The 20,668-nt window shown below is 42.3% G+C and overlaps 1 protein-coding gene across 1 annotated transcript; it reads left to right on the top strand.

The window, feature by feature from the left end:
* Positions 1–886: 886 nt before the first annotated feature.
* Positions 887–16,107, top strand: PRSS35 (serine protease 35). The gene is made up of 2 exons (XM_004773606.3): positions 887–1,050; positions 13,309–16,107. The coding sequence occupies exon 2, from the start codon at positions 13,328–13,330 to the stop codon at positions 14,564–14,566; it is 1,239 nt and encodes a 412-aa protein (XP_004773663.1). The 5' UTR covers positions 887–1,050; positions 13,309–13,327; the 3' UTR covers positions 14,567–16,107.
* Positions 16,108–20,668: the final 4,561 nt, after the last annotated feature.

The following is a 20,668-nucleotide window of genomic DNA, read 5'->3' as shown; positions in this document are numbered from 1 at the left end:
CCACGACCCAGTTTATGGGTGCATCTTGCGCAGACCTGCGGCCCAGTAGCAGTTTAGTAGATGTGGAATCCGTGAGACTCCGTTCCCCAGGTGGTCCACACTCCAGAGAGGCACGTCTGCCAAGGAGGAGAAGAAGAGCGTGAGAAAAGACGAGGTTAGCACGCCGGGAGGACCGAGGGGGACAGAGCTGGGCGAGAATCGGACACTCCTGGAGAAGCCAATGGGACTCTGGACGGAGGGAAACTGACGCTCTCCCCCTGGCGGCGGCCCAGGACGCGCGGCGGGAGCCCGCAGCCCGGCCCGGCGAGGGCGCCTGCGGCCACCTGAGGTTACACGCAGCCCTCACCCAGCCCACTGTCCCGAGTGGGATCTGCCCCGCGGGGGATCTGCCCCGTGGGGGGATACGCACCAGGAAGCGAGATCCCCGGGGAGAGACGGCTTGGGATGGGGTTGGGGAAACAGCTCTGGTTCTTCGGGATGGCTGGGGTGTAGACCGAGAGGCGGGGTAGTGAGACTCCTGAACAAGTCCCACACACTCCCCTCACCCTTGCTCCCCAACTTTCAAGTCTCTTCTCCAGACAGCGTGCGAGGGATGCCCACCCTCGGGGGACAGCCATCTCTTGCGAACCGAGTCACGCATTTTCCCGGGTGCTCCGTTCTTGCACTCTGGGGACAGAGATGCTGGGGTGAGAGGTGGGGGCCCGTCTGCTCCGCGCGTCCGAGGAACCCCCCTCCTTCGGGCCGGCCCGGCGGCCGGGTTCCTTCCCCCTCCCTCTTTCCCTGCCTCTCCTCTAGCCCACCTCCTCCCCTTCTTTGCCTCCCCCCTGCGTCCGCCCGGCGTCATCGCCCCCTTTCCCCTCCCATCTGCCGGCCCGCGCACAGCTCGCCTCGGGCCTCCGCCGCAGTCTCCGCCACGAGCTGCTGGCGGTGCGGGCGGGTCCGCAAGGCTCGTAGCAGCAGCCTCCGGCCGCCCCGGCCAGCGCTCTGACCGCCTGTGGGGAGCCTTGATTCGAGCTGGGCAGCGCCCCGAGAACCGGCTAAGCTTTGCAGGTAAGGACGGAGCCACCCCCGCAGACAGGGCAAAACCCACGATTCTGGACGTTTCCCCGAGAAAGGCAGACCCACCCAAGGAGAGTTTCTTTGAAGGGCCCCAAAGACAGGGATCGAACTTAGCACTTCAAGTCCTCCAAGAAACTACTCTCCCTATAGGCAACTCTGTGTGCCGCCCCCTCACAGTTGAATATTAACAGTAAGAGTGTTTGCATTGGACCCTAAATGGAATTCTTTCTTATAAGCAGTACCAGAGAGGGGACCCTCTTTATTTTTATGATTATTAACAGATGCCGTTGAAAAAGGTGTAAAGCCATTCTTGGACAGTCTTCCCTGGTTGAAAGCCTCTTTGGCAGGTACTATGAAAGCGAGGAATCTCTCTCTGACTTTCTGTCCCTCTGTCTGTCTCTCTGTCTTTCCTCAGCTTGGCTGCACAGGTCAGCAAAAGGAGCAATGAAAAACATTTTTGAAATGAAATGGAAAACTCCTGTACTTGTTTAAAATTCAAGTAAGGGGGGGATAGACAAAGCAAGATTGGCAAAATATTGGTAATTGCTGGAGCTGGGTGATGGGCGTATGGTGTTATGTTTTTTTCCTCTTTTATTTTATTTTTTAAACTTTTTTAAACTACTTCTGTGTAGTTGGGAAATTTTCCACAATTAAAGTTTTTGAAAAGTTGTAGGAACACTCCCACCAGCTTCCTTTGGCCTTTTTACACTGTCACTGACTTGAAAAGGGACTGCTTGTCCTATCTAGTTATCCGTGCCCTTTAATTAACCCTTCTCACTTCTAAAATTAATTCTCATTTTATCCCAGTGCATTTGTCTCTAAAGAATATTCTAAAAGTAATCCTGTAGAATTATGCTTAGAATCTGGTTTATAATTTAGAAGGGAGAATGTCCAAGTTCCAGCCAAGTAAGAAATCTAGGCTTAAAAGTAGAGGCCAAGTATACGGAATTTTATTTTTACTAGAAGATATTAGAGAAGCCCCTTTAGTGTGAGAGGAGCTTGAGCATGGACATGCTGCCCAATTTTCTTGCACACAACTCAGAAACCTGTACACTCTTAAGATTCTTTTTCATGTTTTTAAATATGAGGTTTTTAGCTTAATGCTTGGCAGATAGGATGTGCTCATTATATGTTAAAATAAGCTATCGCTAATGTGAGTTAATTTTCCCCATCGAGTCAATTATTTATCTTTCTCTGCCCAGTGCTCAAATATCCAAGGCCAGCATATTGCATTTTAGCAGTAGGATCAGACTTTGAATTCTGGAGGCTGAAGCCCCCTCAGCTGGCACTGAGTTAACTTCGAAATGAGAAATCTGAGCTGAGCGGTTGGGAAACAGCAAAGCCATATTAGTGGTATAAAAGTTATTTTCTAACTCCGCTTAACCCCCACTTTCCCCTCAAAGCTTCAAATAGCTAAACTGACATGCAACTAGCCAACAACATCGTGATCCTAAGATGCTTTAAAGCCTGCAGAGTAGCAAAACTCATACATTTACATGTATTTTTTGCTCTGAAAGGCCAACTCACAAGATAAAAACGAAGTCAGGAGCCATGTGCTGTGGGCTTCCTATCTCCATGTATGAGCTAGCTCCCAGAGGGTTCCCTTGGGGTTCCCTTAGTACCATTCACCCCAAAGTTGATTTACACACAGCATATCCATTCCATAAATTGAAATGTCCATGTCTTGGAAAAATAGCTAAAAAACAAAAGAGGTTTTATTTTTTATTGTGATGAGAAACAGAAGTTGTGGGTCACTGTAAAATAATCAACTCTGTAACTTTACCATCTTCCTGCCCTCAAGGACTGCCAAATTTTTAAAGCAGACGTTACTTTGTCTCCATCCCCGAAACGGAACTTGAAAATAGTGCTATGGTATGGTATTTTGAGTAGAAATTGGCATACTGTCAATGAACTTTCTTGCCGTTTCTTTTCAGCATTGAGTCATGGAGAGCTTATCCTTTGGTAATGGATTATATAAAGTATTTGATAAACATATGTGAAATAGTTGGCAAGTTGAAGATTTTTCTTTGTGTCGAAACGACATGCAGCACATTTTCAGAGGCTGTTTAGCAGTGCTGGAGGTCAGAGTGGAAAGGTGCTGGCACTAGGATGGGTTTTGGAAAGCCCACCTGCCAGAAAATTGTCTGGCTGTAGACAGCACCATCAGCCCTCAGTTCATCAGGATAGGCTCTGTGGCCTGTAGATGGGTTTTCTAAATGTGATAAACTCCATATGTGACAACCATTTAGTATATTATTAGCCAATTGGATTTATTCCCCTGCTGAGTCCTACATGCATTCAAAATAAATTCTGTATCACAGCTCAGTGTAAACAATTCCAATGCAGGGCTTTAGATCGGCCTTCCGCGGGCTAGCGGTGCCATCTAGTGGTGGCAGTGCGAACAGCAGGAAAGTTCCTATCCCGGGCAGGGGAGCAGTGATTTTCTCAAGGATCACTCTTGACTCAGTTAGGTGTTTTCTCATTGGTGGTTTAGCCTGAAACTTTCGAGCTGAGTGGTGTCTTAGAAGTGTTCTCTTCCAGCTCGGCAGGTCGGGGGGTGGGGGGGGATTATCATTGAGGTTCTCAAACAAGGAAAGAAACTTTGAAATGGTGCATAACATAGTAAGGACTCAGTATGCGTTTGTCAAATAAACAAATTTATCTACACGTTCCAATTCTTGTCTCTGTCTACCATGACCACCAAAAAGTTTTAACACGCTCTTCTATTTTTAGTTGGAAAACTGCATGACTGTATCGTTTTCCTTAACATGAAATTTTTCATTTATGTCTAAGCCTCTGAACCCAACTTTCTTTCCTACTTATTATTTGTAAACATCCAGGAGAGACAGTTGCAAAAACTAGACTCTTATCTTTATCTACTGCTGCTATAAAAATGATAAAAAATTTAGAGATTTAAAACACAGTATCTTATGCTTCTGGAGAAGTGTCAAGAGGGTCCATGGGGTTGCATTTCTTCTGGGAATTCAAGGAGAGATATTTGTTCCCTTGCCCTCTGCTGGTGCTAGAGGCCGCCCACATTGACCCTCCTCCCTATAAGGATCCCGGTGATTACCTGGGCCTCACCTGGATAATCCCAGCTCATCTCCTGTAAGAAAGTGTCAGGAAGTCACAGGTGCAGTCTCTCTAACCTTAGGAGGAACACATTCACAGGTGCTGCGGATTCAGGTATATGGCTCTCTTCGGGAGCCATTTCTGGGCCTACCACAGTGAGGTGCATGGCCATCAGAGATGCAGGAGATCCCTTGTAAATATCTGCCTATGTTTTGGTTCCTGTGGGTTGACATTCATAGTGATCGCTCTCATTGTGGATGCTTGCTGTGCTTGGGCATTGGGTTTGTATACAGCATAGTAGTTTCCACAAAAAGACTCTCAGATCTCATTCCTGTTTAAACAATGTAGGAACTAATGTTGGGAGAGTTTAAATAACTTTCCTGAAAATCATACTGCCCTCAAGGCCTACTGCCTGCAGAATCCCTGAACACCTTACATCACCGATTACTAGTTACTGGTACTTACATCATGTTACTGTTACTTACATCAGTTGGTTACTAGTAACCGATTACCAGTTACTGTTACTTTCTCATCACTAACGCTAGGTGAGGGCCTCCAGTGGGCTGAGAATTAGACTTTTTAAGTTACCCCTGCTCCAGGTTTGTGAGAGTGACTATTAAAGCTTTTCCAAGTGCTCTTGACAACCTAAGCCATGCGATGCCCGCCTCGCACCTGCTTTCTCTCTCTGCTCATGCTCCTTCCCCCCCGTGCAGCGGCCCTTTTGCCTAAACCAGCCCTTCGATCTGCGGTGGTTGAGAATGTCCGGGCCAGGACACGGTGTCTACCCATTGTGTGTCCATCTTTCCTGGGCAGGTGGAGGCTGAAGGAGGGAAAGGAGCGAGGATGGCAGTGTGTGTTTCCGCATGTTTGTGGCGTGTGACTGGAGACAGTGCTGTTGGGAGGGGCAGCCGGCTGGAGACGTGGACAGCTACAGGCATGTTGTCAAAAGTGGCTATGCAGTCGTTTCTGTGTCCTAACAAACACATGAGGTAGAAGGCAGTGTTAGCCCTCCAAGGTCATGGATCTGAGCAGTCCATCCCCCACCACTCCTGGACCATGTGTAACAGGTTCATGCAAAGTTATGTCCTAGGGCAGCACCATATTCACATGAACTTGGACAATCGTGATACGTAACACGGACCAGGTACAAAGACAGCCACGAGTAAGGGCAAGTCTATTACCCGGTGAGGGAGAGTAGCTCCATGCAAATTCTTTTTTTTTTTCTCCTCCTTTATTGAAGTACGATTGCCAAAAATATATATATTTAAGGTATACATCATGTTTATATATATATATATATATTGTAAATATTTAAATACATATATGTGAATAGATATACGTGTGTGTATACATAAATATATATATACATGTTGTGAATGATGGCTACGACCAAGACATTTAACATATCTATCATGTTACATAGTGCAGATTCTTGATGGTAAGTCCATATTCTTATTTTCAGATACAGGAAAAGTAATTCATTTGAAATATTTAATATGGTGAGTAATCATTTAATCTTTCATTAGTCTGCCTGTCCTACTTCAGTTAAACGATACACTTCTCAGGGTAAAAAAAAAACCCAAATCAGGAGAGGTACTGAACCTTACAACAGAATTATGTCGTTCCATAGTAAAATTCTATACACTCTAGATAGACTGGTTCAAAAACTTAGGTGTTTATTTTGCTGTAAACCACCCTCTTGGAGTAATTATTTTGACATTGACTCTGTTTCTTTTCAGGCTGAGGGTCTGAGGCTGTTCTAGAATTCCCAGTATAGGTCCAGGTTATAAGTAAGACACAGGAAATGCAATTCGAGTGTTCTATGGCTGGGTAATGTTTAATCACACTTAAGTTTAATAGCTCTGAGAAAAATATATTGCAAAGCCACAGATATTCACAGACATGAGTAATTAGGAAAGCATTCATTTGGGAAGTCTATAAAATGTAGCTGTCCTTGAGCAAAAAGCCTAACAAAACAAAGAAAAAGGGAGTTTGAGGGTGTGTCTGAAACTACCCTGAAATAAAAATATTTGGTTGTTTGGTTTTAGAAAGCTGAGTGCTATAGCTTTGGCTGAAGTAATAAACTATTTTAAAGTGATATTAATTCACCCATTAAGGTAGAATAATAATTATAAAAGCACCTATTACTGACTGCTTACTATGCTCTGGGCTCAGAGATAAATTCTCTGGATACATTATTTTACTTAATCCCCACGGTTATGTTCTGAGGTAGAGATTACTAGTCTCACGGCTTTGCAGATGAGGATGCTGAAACCGAAGTTAACGAATTGCCCAAATTCATGTTCCTGAGAAGTGGTAAAGCTGAGACTTAGCCCAAGTGTTTTACTCCCTGCTCAATACACATAACCACTATGCTGGTTCAGAGGCTCCTGTATTTTAAATACTAACACAGTCACATCTCTAAGAAAGAATAAGCAAACAATGGGGTGCCTGGGTGGCTCAGTGGGTTAAACCTCTGCCTTCAGCTGGGATCATGATCCCAGAGTCCTGGGATCAAGCCCCGCATCAACGGGCTCTCTGCTCAGCAGGGAGCCTGCTTCCTCCTCTCTGCCTGCCTCTCTGCCTACTTGTGGTCTCTGTCTGTCAAATAAGTAAATAAAATCTTAAAAAAAAGAAAAAGAATAAGCAAACAAGGAGCGATAGGAAGTTGTCTCTTGTAGATTAGTGTGGTTGTTTCTATTAACATAGACCAAGTACGAAGATGGAGTAACAGCTGCTCCATTGGTAAAACTTCATCTACAAAAATCCCTTTTTCCACTCGGTTTGTCTCCCTGAGCCAACCCCTGATCAGCTGTGTGTATGCTGACGCACCGTGGAGACCCATGACTGCAACCTCACTTTTGTTAACCAAAATTGGAATTTGAAGCCCAAATCCAAGGCATCTGGAAAACAACAGTCAAGGTCACAATTATAATGGAAAACAGGAAAAAGGAGGATGAGGGGAGACATGGGACTTTAAAGCTTTCAAAATGTTAGGGCTGCCCCGCCAGTGGGGACTGTGTCTCTTTATATCAATGAGCTGGTGCCTTTTGGATGATGGGCCCGTGGAGATGTGTCCAGTGAACCGTGGGTCGCTCTATCAGTAAGAGCTATCATTTACCTTACGCTGACTGTTAACCACAAGGCAAACTTAGATTTTCCAAAAGCAAGTGTCCTTAAACATTTGTCCAGTTTTAAATTATAGGCCAAATTAGACAGGCTAACTAGATTCATGTCCTCTTATTACTGTGATTCTGAGGTCCCATTATAAAGCATTGCCCTTCCCATGCCCGAGGATAGATGTGGGCATCGCCTTTTTTCCTGTGGTGCATTGCTCCCTCCAAGGGCACCAGACAGGGCTGGGAAACCCAAGCTCATGCCTGATTTGTAGCATCAGATGTTGGAAGCATTACCTACAAGCCTACTGAATGTTTTTTAGTTGAGGTATGGTGGACATGCCATGTTGCATTAGTTTCCAGCATCGAACCGTGATTTGGCAATTCTCTCAGCTCTGCTGGGCTCTTCACAGTGGAGCCACCATGGGTCACCATACAATGCTATTGTAATACCATTGCCTAGACTCCCTTGGCTGTACCTTTTGTTCCCAAGATTTGTTCCATAACTGGAAGCCTGTAGTTCCCACTCCCCTTCACCCATTTTTCTCATTCTCCCCCTCCCCCTAGCCTAGTGAGTTCTAATCTTTTTGGATGTATTATTAACTTATTATATAAAAGTATGTTTTTTCTTTATTAAGAGCTGAACCATTTGATAGTAACAATTGCCAACACAGTAAAAGAGCGAAGTTTAGAATAAATTTGTTTTGTACACGAAGAGGAAGCAGAGGTCTTTTGGAAACTTGGTTGAGCAATCATCCCCGGAGGAACTGCCTTCTAGGGTGTGGTTTGGGAGGCTGCCCCAGGACCTTTACTGCTACTGTGGTTCTCAGACTTTACTGAATATCCAAATCGCCTGGAGAGCTGGTTAAAACACGGGTAGCTGAGAACCCTACCTTCCTCCCTCCTCGCCCCCTCATTATGGAGAGTTTTGTAAAGGAGCTCTGGGTTCGACTCTAAGAACTAGCATTTTTAACAAGATCCCAGATGAAGCTGACACTGTTGATCTGGGAGGGAAATCTGGGTATCCTTTGATAAAGAGAGTTTATTTTGCCATACACAGGTATGGAATTTTATCAACAAACTATAACATTCTTTTGAGTTGTTCATGTTTCATTTAGAGTCCAAAGGCAGGAAAAACAACAACAACAAAAAACAATGTCCCATCTCAAAGCAGGCAGGAGGAGTCAGTCCCCCCTTCCTCCCAGGAGGGTCTGCATTTTCATTCTATGCAGGCCTTCCAGTAATTAGATGAGGCCCACCCACATTCAGGAGCAAAGTCTGCTTCACACCACCTATCATTCAAATGCTGCTGTCTTTCAGAAACACCCTCACAGACGCCCCCAGAACCATGTTACCCTCTGGGTAATAATGTACCCTCTGGCCTAGTCAAGTTGACACATACAATTAACCATGACATGGGGCTTTCTTCAAAGTCTGCCTAGAGAATTACGGCACAGAGCCCGTATTTTATTTGGGAAAGAGTAGGGGGACTTCTATATTTGAGATTCATGGTCCAATTCAATGATTGGTGTAGCAAAAGATCATCCTGTCCGTCGCCATTTAATATTTGCATTCTGCCTTTCTAATCCCTAACGAGCTTTAGTTGTAAGGCCAAATTAAATAGCAGTGAAAAAAAAATAAAATCTAATCGGGGAAACGGTATCACAGGATCATGATTTAGATGTCCTCTGTCTGGCCTTGGAATGCCTTCCCCACACTGATTACTCCGTGGATCATTAGTACCAAGGGTTGGAATGTACAGAGTGATTCTTTGCATTTCTCAACATGGTTATTTGGCTGACTTTCAGTCTTTGGTGTATTTTTTTTATTTTTTTTTTTAAAGATTTATCCATTTGAGAGCAAGAGAGAGCTTGTACATGTGTGTGAGTTGGGGGTGGTGGGCAGAGGAAGAGGGAGAGGGAGAGGAACAGGTTCCCCATTGAGCAGTGAACCCACTGCAGAGCTCGATCCCAGGTCCCCTGAGATCACAGCCCTATGCTGGAATGAAGAGCCAGTTGTCCACCCCTGACTGAGCCACCCAGGTGCCCTTTGTTGCTGTCTTCTTTGTTGTGGTCTTCATCATCTTATTCTTTTTTTAAGATTTTGTGTATTTGAGAGAGAAAGAGCACAAGCAGGAGACAGGGCACAGAGGGAGAAAGAGACTCCCCAAGTCATCTCAGGACCCCGAGATCATGGCCTGAACCAAGGACAGATGCTTAATGCACTGAGCCACCTGGCTACCCTCTTTGGTGTATTCTTATATTAGTTCACAATGGACAGCTGTTGTCATAAAGGAATAAATGAAAAAAGTCAATTTTTAAACATTGTGTCACCCACACAAAAAATTTTTCTTGATTGAAATTTTGCTAAGAATCAGTAACATCAAGTACACATACACACATTTCTAAAAATAACCTGTTTTGCTCTGTTGTTAGGCAAAGAGGCAGCAAATAATTCTCTGATTTTAGCTTTTTATTTTTTAACATAACATTTCTTTTTATTTTTTAAGATTTTATTTATTTACTTGACAGAGAGAAATCACAAGTAGACAGAGAGGCAGGCAGAGAGAGGGAGAAGCAGGTTCCCCACCGAGCAGAGAGCCCGATGCGGGGCTCGATCCCAGGACCTCGAGATCATGACCCGAGCTGAAGGCAGAGGCCCAAGCCACTGAGCCACCCAGGTGCCCCAAGATATAATATTTCTTCTTGGGAACTACCCACTAAAACATGATTTCAAGGCCTCAGTAGAGTTACTGAGTTGTTAGCCTTTTAACTCCAATTCAATGAAATAAAATTGATGAATAGTCATTGTGAAAATTGCATTGGAGGGGTGCCTGGGTGGCTCAGTGGGTTAACGCCTCTTCCTTCGGCTCAGGTCATGATCCCAGGGTCCTGGGATCGAGCCCTGCATCGGGCTCTCTGTTCAGCAGGGAGCCTGCTTCCCTTCCTCTCTCTCTGCCTGTCTCTCTGCCTACTTGTGATCTCTGTCTGTCAAATAAGTAAATAAATAAAAATCTTTAAAAAAGAAAATTGCATTGGAGATAACAAAAGAAAATACTAGCTGGTTCAACAAAACCACTGCCAATATACTTACTACTTCATATAAAGTGACATTTGCCATGGTGATGATTAGAAAATATTGGGACATGAGTGTGGTTTTTTTTCTGAATAATATTTTTTATTGATTTTTGATGATATCCATCATTCTGTAGGGAAGAATGCCCTGTCTCCAAAGTAAAACAAATTACAAGCTATTCAGCAAACAAGATAGTCTAATATTAACCAGAATCACCACTGCTCTGTGTGCAAGTATGAGTAGGTAAAAATGGAAATTGCCAAACTTCTGTATAATTTTGGTGATGCAAATCATGGTAAAGTTTATATATGATGATACAAATTTGTAATGTCATGTTTCAGTGAAGATATCATGTTTAAACAATAAAGTGGATCATGTAGCATATGTTTTGTTTTATCAAAAGAATACTTCTTTTGTTGTTAACAAACTTCTCTACTTGTATATGGGCCAAATGAACTCTGTTGTGTCAAGAGATGCCCATATTTGGGCATCTGGGTGGCTCAGGTAATCAGCTGCCTTCGGCCCAGGTCATGATCGCAGGGTCTTGGGATCGAGCCCACGATGGGCTCCCTACTCAGTGGGGAGCCTGCTTCTTCCTCTGCCCCTCACCCTGCTCATGCTCTCTCTCAAGTAAATAAATAAAATCTTAAAAGAGAGAGAGAGAGAGAGATGCCCATATTCAGCCCTGCCTCAGAGATAACTTTTGCTTGTCATGACAGAGCTCCACATCTTTTGCTGGGTTGTGGACCTTTCCTAACATTTCTTGTTAGCTTTTGTTCCATGCCAAAACCCAAACCAAAACCAATCTTCTCAGAAAGCATCAAGATAAAAGCATTGTAGGAATAATCGAACCTGGAATTGTCCCAGCTGTCTATAAAATGAAGAGCATATGCTAAGCCTTGATACTTTAACTATTAGTTTAAAATGACTCAGAGAATATAGCTCACAAATAGTAGTGACCTGGAAGTTCAAAATTGCTCTAAAGACACGAGCAGACACTTCTCCAAAGAAGACATACAAATGGCTAGCAGACACATGAAATATTCAGCATCATTAGCCATCAGGGAGATTAAAATCAAAACCACATTGAGATACCACCTTACACCAGTTAGAATGGCCAAAATTAGCAAGACAGGAAACAAAAAATGTTGGAAAGGATGTGGACAAAGGGGAACCCTCTTACACTGTTGGTGGGAATGCAAGTTGGTGCAGCCACTTTGGAAAACAGTGTGGAGATGCCATAAGAAATTAAAATTAGAGCTACCCTAATACCCTGGAATTGCACTGCTGGGTATTTACCCCAAAGATACATAATGTGCATAACAGCAATGGCCATAGTTGCCAAACTGTGGAAAGAACAAAGATGCCCTTCAGCAGACGAATGGATAAAGAAGATATGGTCCATATACACAATGGAGAATTATGCCTCCATCAGAAAGGATGAATACCCAACTTTTGTATCAACATGGATGGGACTGGAAGAGATTATGCTGAGTGAAATAAGTCAAGCAGAGAGAGTCAGCTATCATATGGTTTCACTTACTTGTGGAGCATAAGGAATAACATGGAGGACATTGGGAGATGGAGAGGAGAAGTGAGCTGGGGGAAATCAGAGGGGGAGCCAAACCATGAGAGACTGTGGATTCTGAGAAACAAACTAAGGGTTTTGGAGGGGAGGGGGCTGGGAGGTTGGGGGAGCCTGGTGGTAGATATTAAGGAGGGAACGTATTGCATGGAGCACTGGGTGTGGTGCATAAACAGTGAATTTTGGAACACTGAAAAGAAATAAAATAATATAAAATAAAATAAAACAGAAGAAAAGACTAAAGAATGCTCCCACTGTCCCCTACCCACACAAAGCAGAAACTGGCAAACATCAATTCTATGAAATAGCTTTACATACCAGTGAGCCTAGGGAAGCAGGAAAAGAGGGCAAGAAGATGTAAGCAATAGAAGGGGTATTATATAATGTATCAAACACTGGCAACTAAAAAAATATTGAACAAGGCACTGTTCTTAGATGATGAGACTAATGATGAAAGGGATTCTATTTAATCAGGACCATGTTCTCCCAAGTGGCAAATCCAGAACCACAGCCTTAAATTCCACAACTAATTTTAGTCTGAAGTTCTACTGTAAGGCACTTTTTGTATGTTGCTTTGCTTTAGATGGTAGTTCCAAGCACAACTTGGTTTTAAGAAAAGTGCATGGTACGTCACACCACTGGTCAGCTTGGCCTGCAAACCATGGTTTAAGGAAATTCACTGCATTATAATGAACATTTTTGGAGCTCTGTGCTAGGCATTTATGCTCTAGTGATGAGGAATTTGTAATTGTTGCTCTTGAAGAGGTAAGAGCAGGGCGAAAATTCTGGATATCTGCTGCCATCTTTGTTTCTAAATCACCTGGAAATATGTTTGTAGGAGACCTAGGGAGAGAGAGTGGCTCAGGCGATAGGGGACCCCAGTTCACCACCCCATATTACCTTCCCATGTGTTGGGCCGTCTGGGGAGGTAGAGGTAGATGAGGCACGTGGAGGTGGGAGAAGGTGGGTTAGAGTTTGTGGAAGGAAGATTGGGTGAAATGCAGTTTACTAATTTTGGAGCCTATTTGGCAGGGTGTTTATCTAATCTCAGTAAAATCTAATAAGGATTCCAAGTTGTGGTGATGGTACATTAGGGACTCAAGGCCTAAATGAAATGGGTAAGTAACATATTTAAAAAGAGGACATGAGGGGCGCCTGGGTGGCTCAGTGGGTTAAGCCGCTGCCTTCAGCTCAGGTCATGATCTCAGGGTCCTGGGATCAAGTCCCGCATCGGGCTCTCTGCTCAGCAGGGAGCCTGCTTCCCTCTCTCTCTTTTTCTGCCTGCCTCTCCATCTACTTGTGATTTCTCTCTGTCAAATAAATAAATAAAATCTTAAAAAAAATAAAATAAAAATAAAAAGGGGACATTATAAAGCTTCTCTTTCTTTTTCTATCTTTAAGGACAAAGGAGAAGAACAAAATGGAAAGTATGCTATTTTGCTGGATCTTTCTCACCCTTGGGTGGACCCTCATTGATGGATCTGAAATGGAACAGGATTTTATGTGGCACTTGAGCAAAATACCCCGGGTGATCAGTGAAAGGACTTTCCATCTCACCAGCCCCACCTTTGAGGCAGATGCTAAGATGGTGCTCAGTAGAGTGTGTGGTATTGAATGCCAGAAAGAACTCCCAGCTCCCAGCCTTTCTGATCTGGAAGATTCTCTTTCCTATGAGACTGTCTTCGAGAATGGCACCCGAACCTTGACCAGAGTGAAAGTTCAAGATGTGGTCCTTGAGCCCCCTCAGAATATCAGCAGGAAAGGGGCATCTGTTAGGAGGAAGAGACAGGTGTACGGCACAGACAGCAGATTCAGCATCTTGGACAAAAAGTTCTTGACCAATTTCCCTTTCAACACAGCTGTGAAGCTCTCCACGGGCTGCAGTGGCATTCTCATTTCCCCCAGCCACGTTCTAACAGCTGCCCACTGTGTGCATGATGGAAAGGACTACATCAAAGGGAGTAAAAAGCTAAGGGTAGGATTGTTGAAGATGAGAAATAAGGGTGCTGGCAAGAAGCGGAGGGGTTCTAAGAGGAGCAGGAGAGAAGCCGATGGTGGTGACCAGCGAGAAGGTACCAAAGACAATCTGGAGAGAACCAAGGCTGGAAGAAGAAGAAAGGAATCTCATCGGGGTCGGAGAGTTGCTGAGGGGAGGCCTTCCTTCCAGTGGACCCGGGTCAAGAATACCCACATTCCCAAAGGCTGGGCTAGAGGAGGGAAGGGAGACGCAGCTTTGGACTATGACTATGCTCTTTTGGAGTTGAAGCGTGCTCACAAGAAGAAATACATGGAACTAGGAATCAGTCCGACCATCAAGAAGCTGCCTGGGGGAATGATCCACTTCTCAGGATTTGATCATGATAGGGCCGATCAGTTAGTCTACCGGTTTTGTAGTGTGTCCGACGAATCCAATGATCTCCTCTATCAATACTGCGACGCTGAGTCAGGCTCCACTGGTTCTGGGGTCTATTTGCGTCTGAAAGAGCCAGACAAAAAGAATTGGAAGCGCAAAATCATTGCCGTCTATTCAGGCCACCAATGGGTGGATGTCCACGGCATGCAGAAGGATTACAACGTGGCTGTGCGCATCACTCCCCTCAAGTACGCCCAGATCTGCCTCTGGATTCATGGAGATAATGCCAACTGTACTTACGGCTAACAGAAATCTGCAACAAGTCAATGGATCATCTAAGTCGCAGAGCACACCCGCTATGATTATGGTAGCAAGATCACTTCCTAGGTTATGCCTGGACTTGAACCCTATCAACATTTTTATAAATTTAGCTTTTCAAAATTAGGAGATTTTCGTATGTTTAAAAAATACTTAGGTTTAAATAACTGAAACTAGACGGGCACCTCAATGTCAAGTATATATTCTTCTTTACATGGTGATAAGAGTCATTTGGGGGAAGTCTTTTATTTCTTTCTGCCTTCTTAAGATTAGACACTTTAAAAACTTCAGACTGGTACCATAAATAATACGTGATTTCTTAATGGACTTTTTCTCAGGGTCCTACTCGATCAAGAATCTAATAGGATGCTTGCTAGTTGCATATTAAATGTGAAACTGCATATATAGGTACAGATGGTAACATGATTAGAGTCAGGGTAAAGACAGTAACTTACAACAGCCTGTATTACTTGGAGATGGACCCATTCAGCTCATGCCCTCTGTGTTTATATAGTGTTTTCTGTTGGGTCTGAGAAACTTTGGTTGAGTTGTTGTTGTTGTTTTTAAGAATTACAAGATCCAGCAAGCTTTATAAACAAAGCTAGTGACTAATTTACTGCTTTAAAAAATATCAACTGAAGTGTGCATTATTTAAAAATGGGAAAAATGCTTTATTCTAGGAAATGAATCTAGTTTAAAAATAGGGAAGATCTCGAGTTTTAATGCTTAAAATATGGACTTTTCATGAAGGCAGAGGGAAGATGGTTCACAAGTTACAGATGGTCATATTTTGAAAGCCTCGTCATTTAGCACTAGTCTTCTCTGTATGAGGTGTTTAGAGTTTAACGTCCAAGAATTTTAGTCTTTCTCAAGAGAGAGGCTTTTCCCCCTTGATAGATTTCAGCATTCTTAATGAGGCCACACACATATTATTTTGGTGATTGCTCTGACTAGGAGTTTTAGATAAATCCCTAAAAATGAATAGTATACATACAATTTTTACAAGAAGGTTCTGATTCTTTTCATCACAGGCCAAGGCTGTATACTCGCTCAGGCCATCGTGACGGCCCCAGCAGAGAGAAGGTAGTGGCTTTGTTCAGGCAAACCACAGTTGTTACTCACAGTTTTCTTGAATGAACAGATATTTTTTGAATGGTTGTAAAAGTGGGTTTGTTCAGGCCATTATGTCTAACGGGTTTTAGTGATTTGCAGTTGAGTGCACCATAAAATTCAGGAATTACAAGTCTAATTTCTGGTCTGCTATTTTTGGCAGTTTCTAGGGCACACATTCTTCTCACCTAAGTCACTGATTCTGTCAGAGTTCAAATTTATTTTGTTATTTTTTTTAAGAGCATGGGGAGTTATACCCTTGATTAGTATGCAAAAGAATATTGACTATGTTATGATAAAAGGTGATTTTGTAAATCTTGTCTAAAATAGCTGGAATTCAATACAAGTATACATTCTTTTATAGTGTGAACCTGTTTAAAAATCATTCAATAAAAATTAAAAAAATAAATCAACCGTAATTCTTACTCTATCCACATATATATTTTATATACAGGGTTTTAGCAAATATTAAATTAACTGTGTCATTTACTAAAAAAATGATTTTATTTAATTCTAACTGCATTTCACTAAGCAGTATTTTGTCATTAGTGCAAGTGGGATAGGGCTACAGACTCAAAAGTTTTGATCACATCTTTTTTGGGGAAACATCTATATGATCACTGCAACTGAAAGTGTGTTGACATGAATTCTGCACACTTACATTATGGCAAATACACACATACAATCTTCATCTTAGACCCTTAGAAAATAATTCTTGGGATTTGCATAAGTTCAGAATAACTTGGTTATTATAGCTTGGTATTAACAGTTTGGAGCCTACACTTAAATTCTGAATACATATGATTTCCTTAAAATTGTTGTGCTTTCTGAAAATATAAAATTTAACCTATTTTATTTGCAGGGGTTTATTTTATTTTGTCATTCTTTCTTCTTTTCCAAGTGAATCATGAATCTTATGTGACCTCTTTAGGACCACCAAAGCACACTACCTTACTCAGAAAGTGTTACTTTGCATACTTTTCCTGTTACACTTCTCAGATCTGAAATAGAAATTGACTTCACGTAGCTAAAGAAATACACTGATGCACACTCATGATGTCTTTTGGGTATAAAGGTCTATTGTGAGTTTCTGTAGAAGAAACTTATCAGTGATTTGAATTCAAATAACTATAGTATTTACAGAACAACTAAAACTTAAAATGTGTGATTTTTTTAGGCAAATAATGTATTTCATTTTACATGTTTTTTTTTTCTTACTCAAATGGATAAACGTGTGGGCAGAAGAGACAAGATTTTTTTTTCTTTTTTGATGTGCTTATTTAAATCCCAAATGCTCTTTTTGAAAAAAAAGACTTAAATGCATATGTGGCCAGGATCAGAGTTCCAGACAAATCATTAGCTTTTTTATTTGTAGATCAAAGGATACTTTGAAATTCTTTTTTCATAGAAAGAATCTCAGGATTAGAAGAAATCATAAAGATCATTTAGCTTAACTCCAAAACTTAGATTTTTAACTTCCCTCCATGACATTCCCTTCAAGTGGTTGTCCAGTAATAAGAACTTCACTGCTTAAATATCGGTTAGTTATTAAAATTAATTCAGGAATATAACTTACTGTTTTAGTTTAAATTATTAGTCCAGTTTGTTACATTCTGTAAAAGTTACATTATCTTGCATTTTATCCCAATTTCCACATTTCAATCACTCATAATTCTTTGACCTTTGGGTAGCAAATTGGGTATTTGCTCCTATCAAAAATGAACTATGATCCTTAATTAAGAATATTGGGGTAAGGCAATTGAACCAAGCACTGAGCATTAAAGAGATGTGAATCTCTAGCTAGAAATGGCCTGGAAATAGGATCATATATTCTTTTTTTTTTTTTTTTAAAGATTTTATTTATTTATTTGTCAGAGAGAGAGAGAGCGAGCACAGGCAGACAGAGTGGCAGGCAGAGTCAGAGGGAGAAGCAGGCTCCCTGTGGAGCAAGGAGCCCAATGTGGGACTCGATCCCAGGACGCTGGGATCATGACCTGAGCCGAAGGCAGCTGCTTAACCAACTGAGCCACCCAGGCGTCCCTCTTTTTTTTTTTTTTTTTTTTTAAAGATTTTTTTTTATTTATTTAGTTGACAAACAGAGATTACAAGTAGGCAGAGAGGCAGTCAGAGAGAGGAGGAAGCAGGCTCCCTGCTGAGCAGAGAGCCCGATGTTGGGCTCGATCCCAGGGCCCTGGGATCATGACCTGAGCTGAAGGCAGAGGCTTTAACCCACCGAGCCATCTAGGTGCCCCACAGGATCATATATTCTTTTATGTGGCGGTGTCACTGTAACAATTAAATATATTTTGGCTACTGATTTTAAAGATTACCTGCCAAGGCTTAAAAAACAGTTTTACGTTTATTTAGTAAACATCTCCAATTAATTAATGGAAGAATACTTCTAATAAATTGATTTTTTAGAAAAAGCTGGAATTGCTTTTTCTCTAATGCCCTAATCATAAGGTTCAAAGATACTTAGGAGATCTGGTCTAATTGATTGTGAAATCATGTTCTCATCAGATGAGATCAGTGTTTTGGGGATTCGTGACTATTGATTCACTATTAACTGAGGGGAAAACCCTCTTTGAAGGTTTTCTTTTCTACTTATAAATAAAGCCTAGGGAGGGAAGTTCCTTGCACACTACTTTCTAGGTTTGGTAGTGGCAGTTTGATTCAGTTTGATTAGTTCAAGTGTCTAGAGCATGGTGGCCAATTTCTCTTGTAATCCAAATCTAGGCTAGTTTGCTTTCCCTCCAGGTAAGGCATTGTCTTAGCTTGGGCTACCATAAGAAAATACCATGGACTGGGGGGCATAAACAACTGAAACTTTGTTGGGTACCATCTTGCTGTGGACTCACATGACCTCTTTGTGAACATTCAGAAAGAATGCAAAACGAGCTCTTTGGTGTCTCTTCTTATAAGGGAATAATCCCATTATAAGGGCTCCACCTTCATGATCTCATCTAACCCCAATTCCCTTGCTAAGACCCCATTTCTAAATAGCTTTACATTGGCACTATGAGATTGGGGGGGGGGCACAGTCAGTCCACAACAGATGTCCAGACAAAAGCCTGAAGTTGTACCTTGTGCCAGACGGAGGAAACCTCACAAACACAGCAGGCCGCTGAGGAACTAAGCAAAGGTTGTGAACAGCAGCTCAAGGCAACCAACCACTTTTTCACCACTTTGATCATCATTAGCTCAAGTGCTTGTACCTGGCGCAGAGGAGGTGTTCTGAAAAATATCACCAAGTACACCTCGAGGCTTCCTCTTTCAGGACATCACATTCTGTGCGAGGCTCCAAAATGCTAGAGGCACCGTCTTAACTGTATATTGCACTAAAGATACAGCTACATATTTAAATAATGGTAATATTTATTTGTAATGAATTTTATCATGGGAACACCATAGCATGGCAATTAGGGAATCAGATATTTGCCATATTCCCTCCTGACTCCTGTGTGTGTTTCTGATAAAACGACCTACAGACAGATAGGAGCCAGGTACCCACAGTATCCTCACCCTCTCTATCTGCCACATAAACATTTAATCAGATCATCTCTGCTTCAAAATTGGCCCTGAAATCTTTTGGCTTGAGTAGTATTTAAAATTTTCCAGTAACATCTTAAAATCTACTTACTTTCATCAAGTAGGGACAAGCAGGCTACTCAGCATATCTACTTCAATCTACACGGCAGTCCATGTGATCATATGAGCCATGATTGCTTTCCAGCCTGGTCTTACCAAACTGAGGCCATCACATTCCCATCAGTGCTGGTAAACGTTTTACTAACACTGAAATTCAAATTTATGTCATTGAAATCCTATATGTATCGATTCATAAGCTGAAAAAGTGTGTACGCTTTCACCCAAGTGGCACAGATAAAGGGAATACTTCAGAAACTGCTCCCACAACCGAACACAGAGCTTGGAAGCTTCCTCCAGACTCTTGCTCAGCCTGATAACCACGCATTTACTTACTCTTCTATATATTTTACTTTTAATTTCATCAGCAATTTGTAATATGCTGTGCAATTAACATCTGCTACCTCGAATTTCCTTTATGGGTCATTTCAAGTGTCCAAAATATAACAAAAAAAATACAAGGCCCAAAATGAGTGGTATGAAACTACTTTTGCTCTATCTCAGGAGCCTGAGATCATGACCTGAGCCAAATCAAGACTCTGATGCTTAAGCGATTGACCCACCCAGAGGCCCTGTTAACAAAGGTTTTAAAAAAGTTTTTTGGGGCACCTGGGTGGCTCAGTGGTTTAACCCTCTGCCTTCCACCCAGGTCATGATCCCAGGGTCCTGGGATGGAGCCCCGTGTTGGGCTCTCTGCTCAGCAGGGAGCCTGCTTCCCCTTCTGCCTGTCTCTCTGCCAAGTAAATAAATAAAATCTTAAAATAAAAAAAAGTCTTATTTAAGAGAAATATCAGCGATCTACATAATTGACCCATTTTTATACTCAAAAGAAATTTTAACCTCAAAAATCAAGAAAAATATCTTTCCCAAATCTTTTCTCAAACCCCCAACCTCCTTCACTGCTAAACATTTGTGCATCACGAGTGTTAATGTGTTACTGCAGGTTCAGAATCCATCCTACAGCTGCATCCAAGGTGCACCTGCACTTCTCACTAGAGCCGAGAGATACAGTGACTCTGGTGTGATGGAAAACATTCGGGATGAGGAATAAAATACCTTTAATTGTCTAACTACACTAGACTGCCTTGCATAAGGTCAGCAAATATAATATGCTGATAGTTACAGTTAATTTTATAGAATTATAGAAATTTCCTGATATAAGTGAAAGAAAGAAAGGCTGGCATTTCCTCTGAGCAGAGGTCAACAATCATCTCTCCAGCAGACAGGGAGTTTGTGTGGGGGGCACGTGCTGGGAGGGTTAGGGTATTGTATCTCGTGTTCTCTGAAGCTAGTGCTCCCTGCTCCTCACCCCCATTATGCTACTTCCAAGCTTCC

Source organism: Mustela putorius, unplaced genomic scaffold, assembly GCF_011764305.1.
Source record: "Mustela putorius furo isolate JIRA1106 unplaced genomic scaffold, ASM1176430v1.1 tig00000166_pilon_pilon_pilon, whole genome shotgun sequence".
NCBI lineage: Eukaryota > Metazoa > Chordata > Mammalia > Carnivora > Mustelidae > Mustela > Mustela putorius.
The sequence above is the reverse complement of the archived record's forward strand: the minus strand, read 5'-3'. Positions and strand labels throughout refer to the sequence as shown.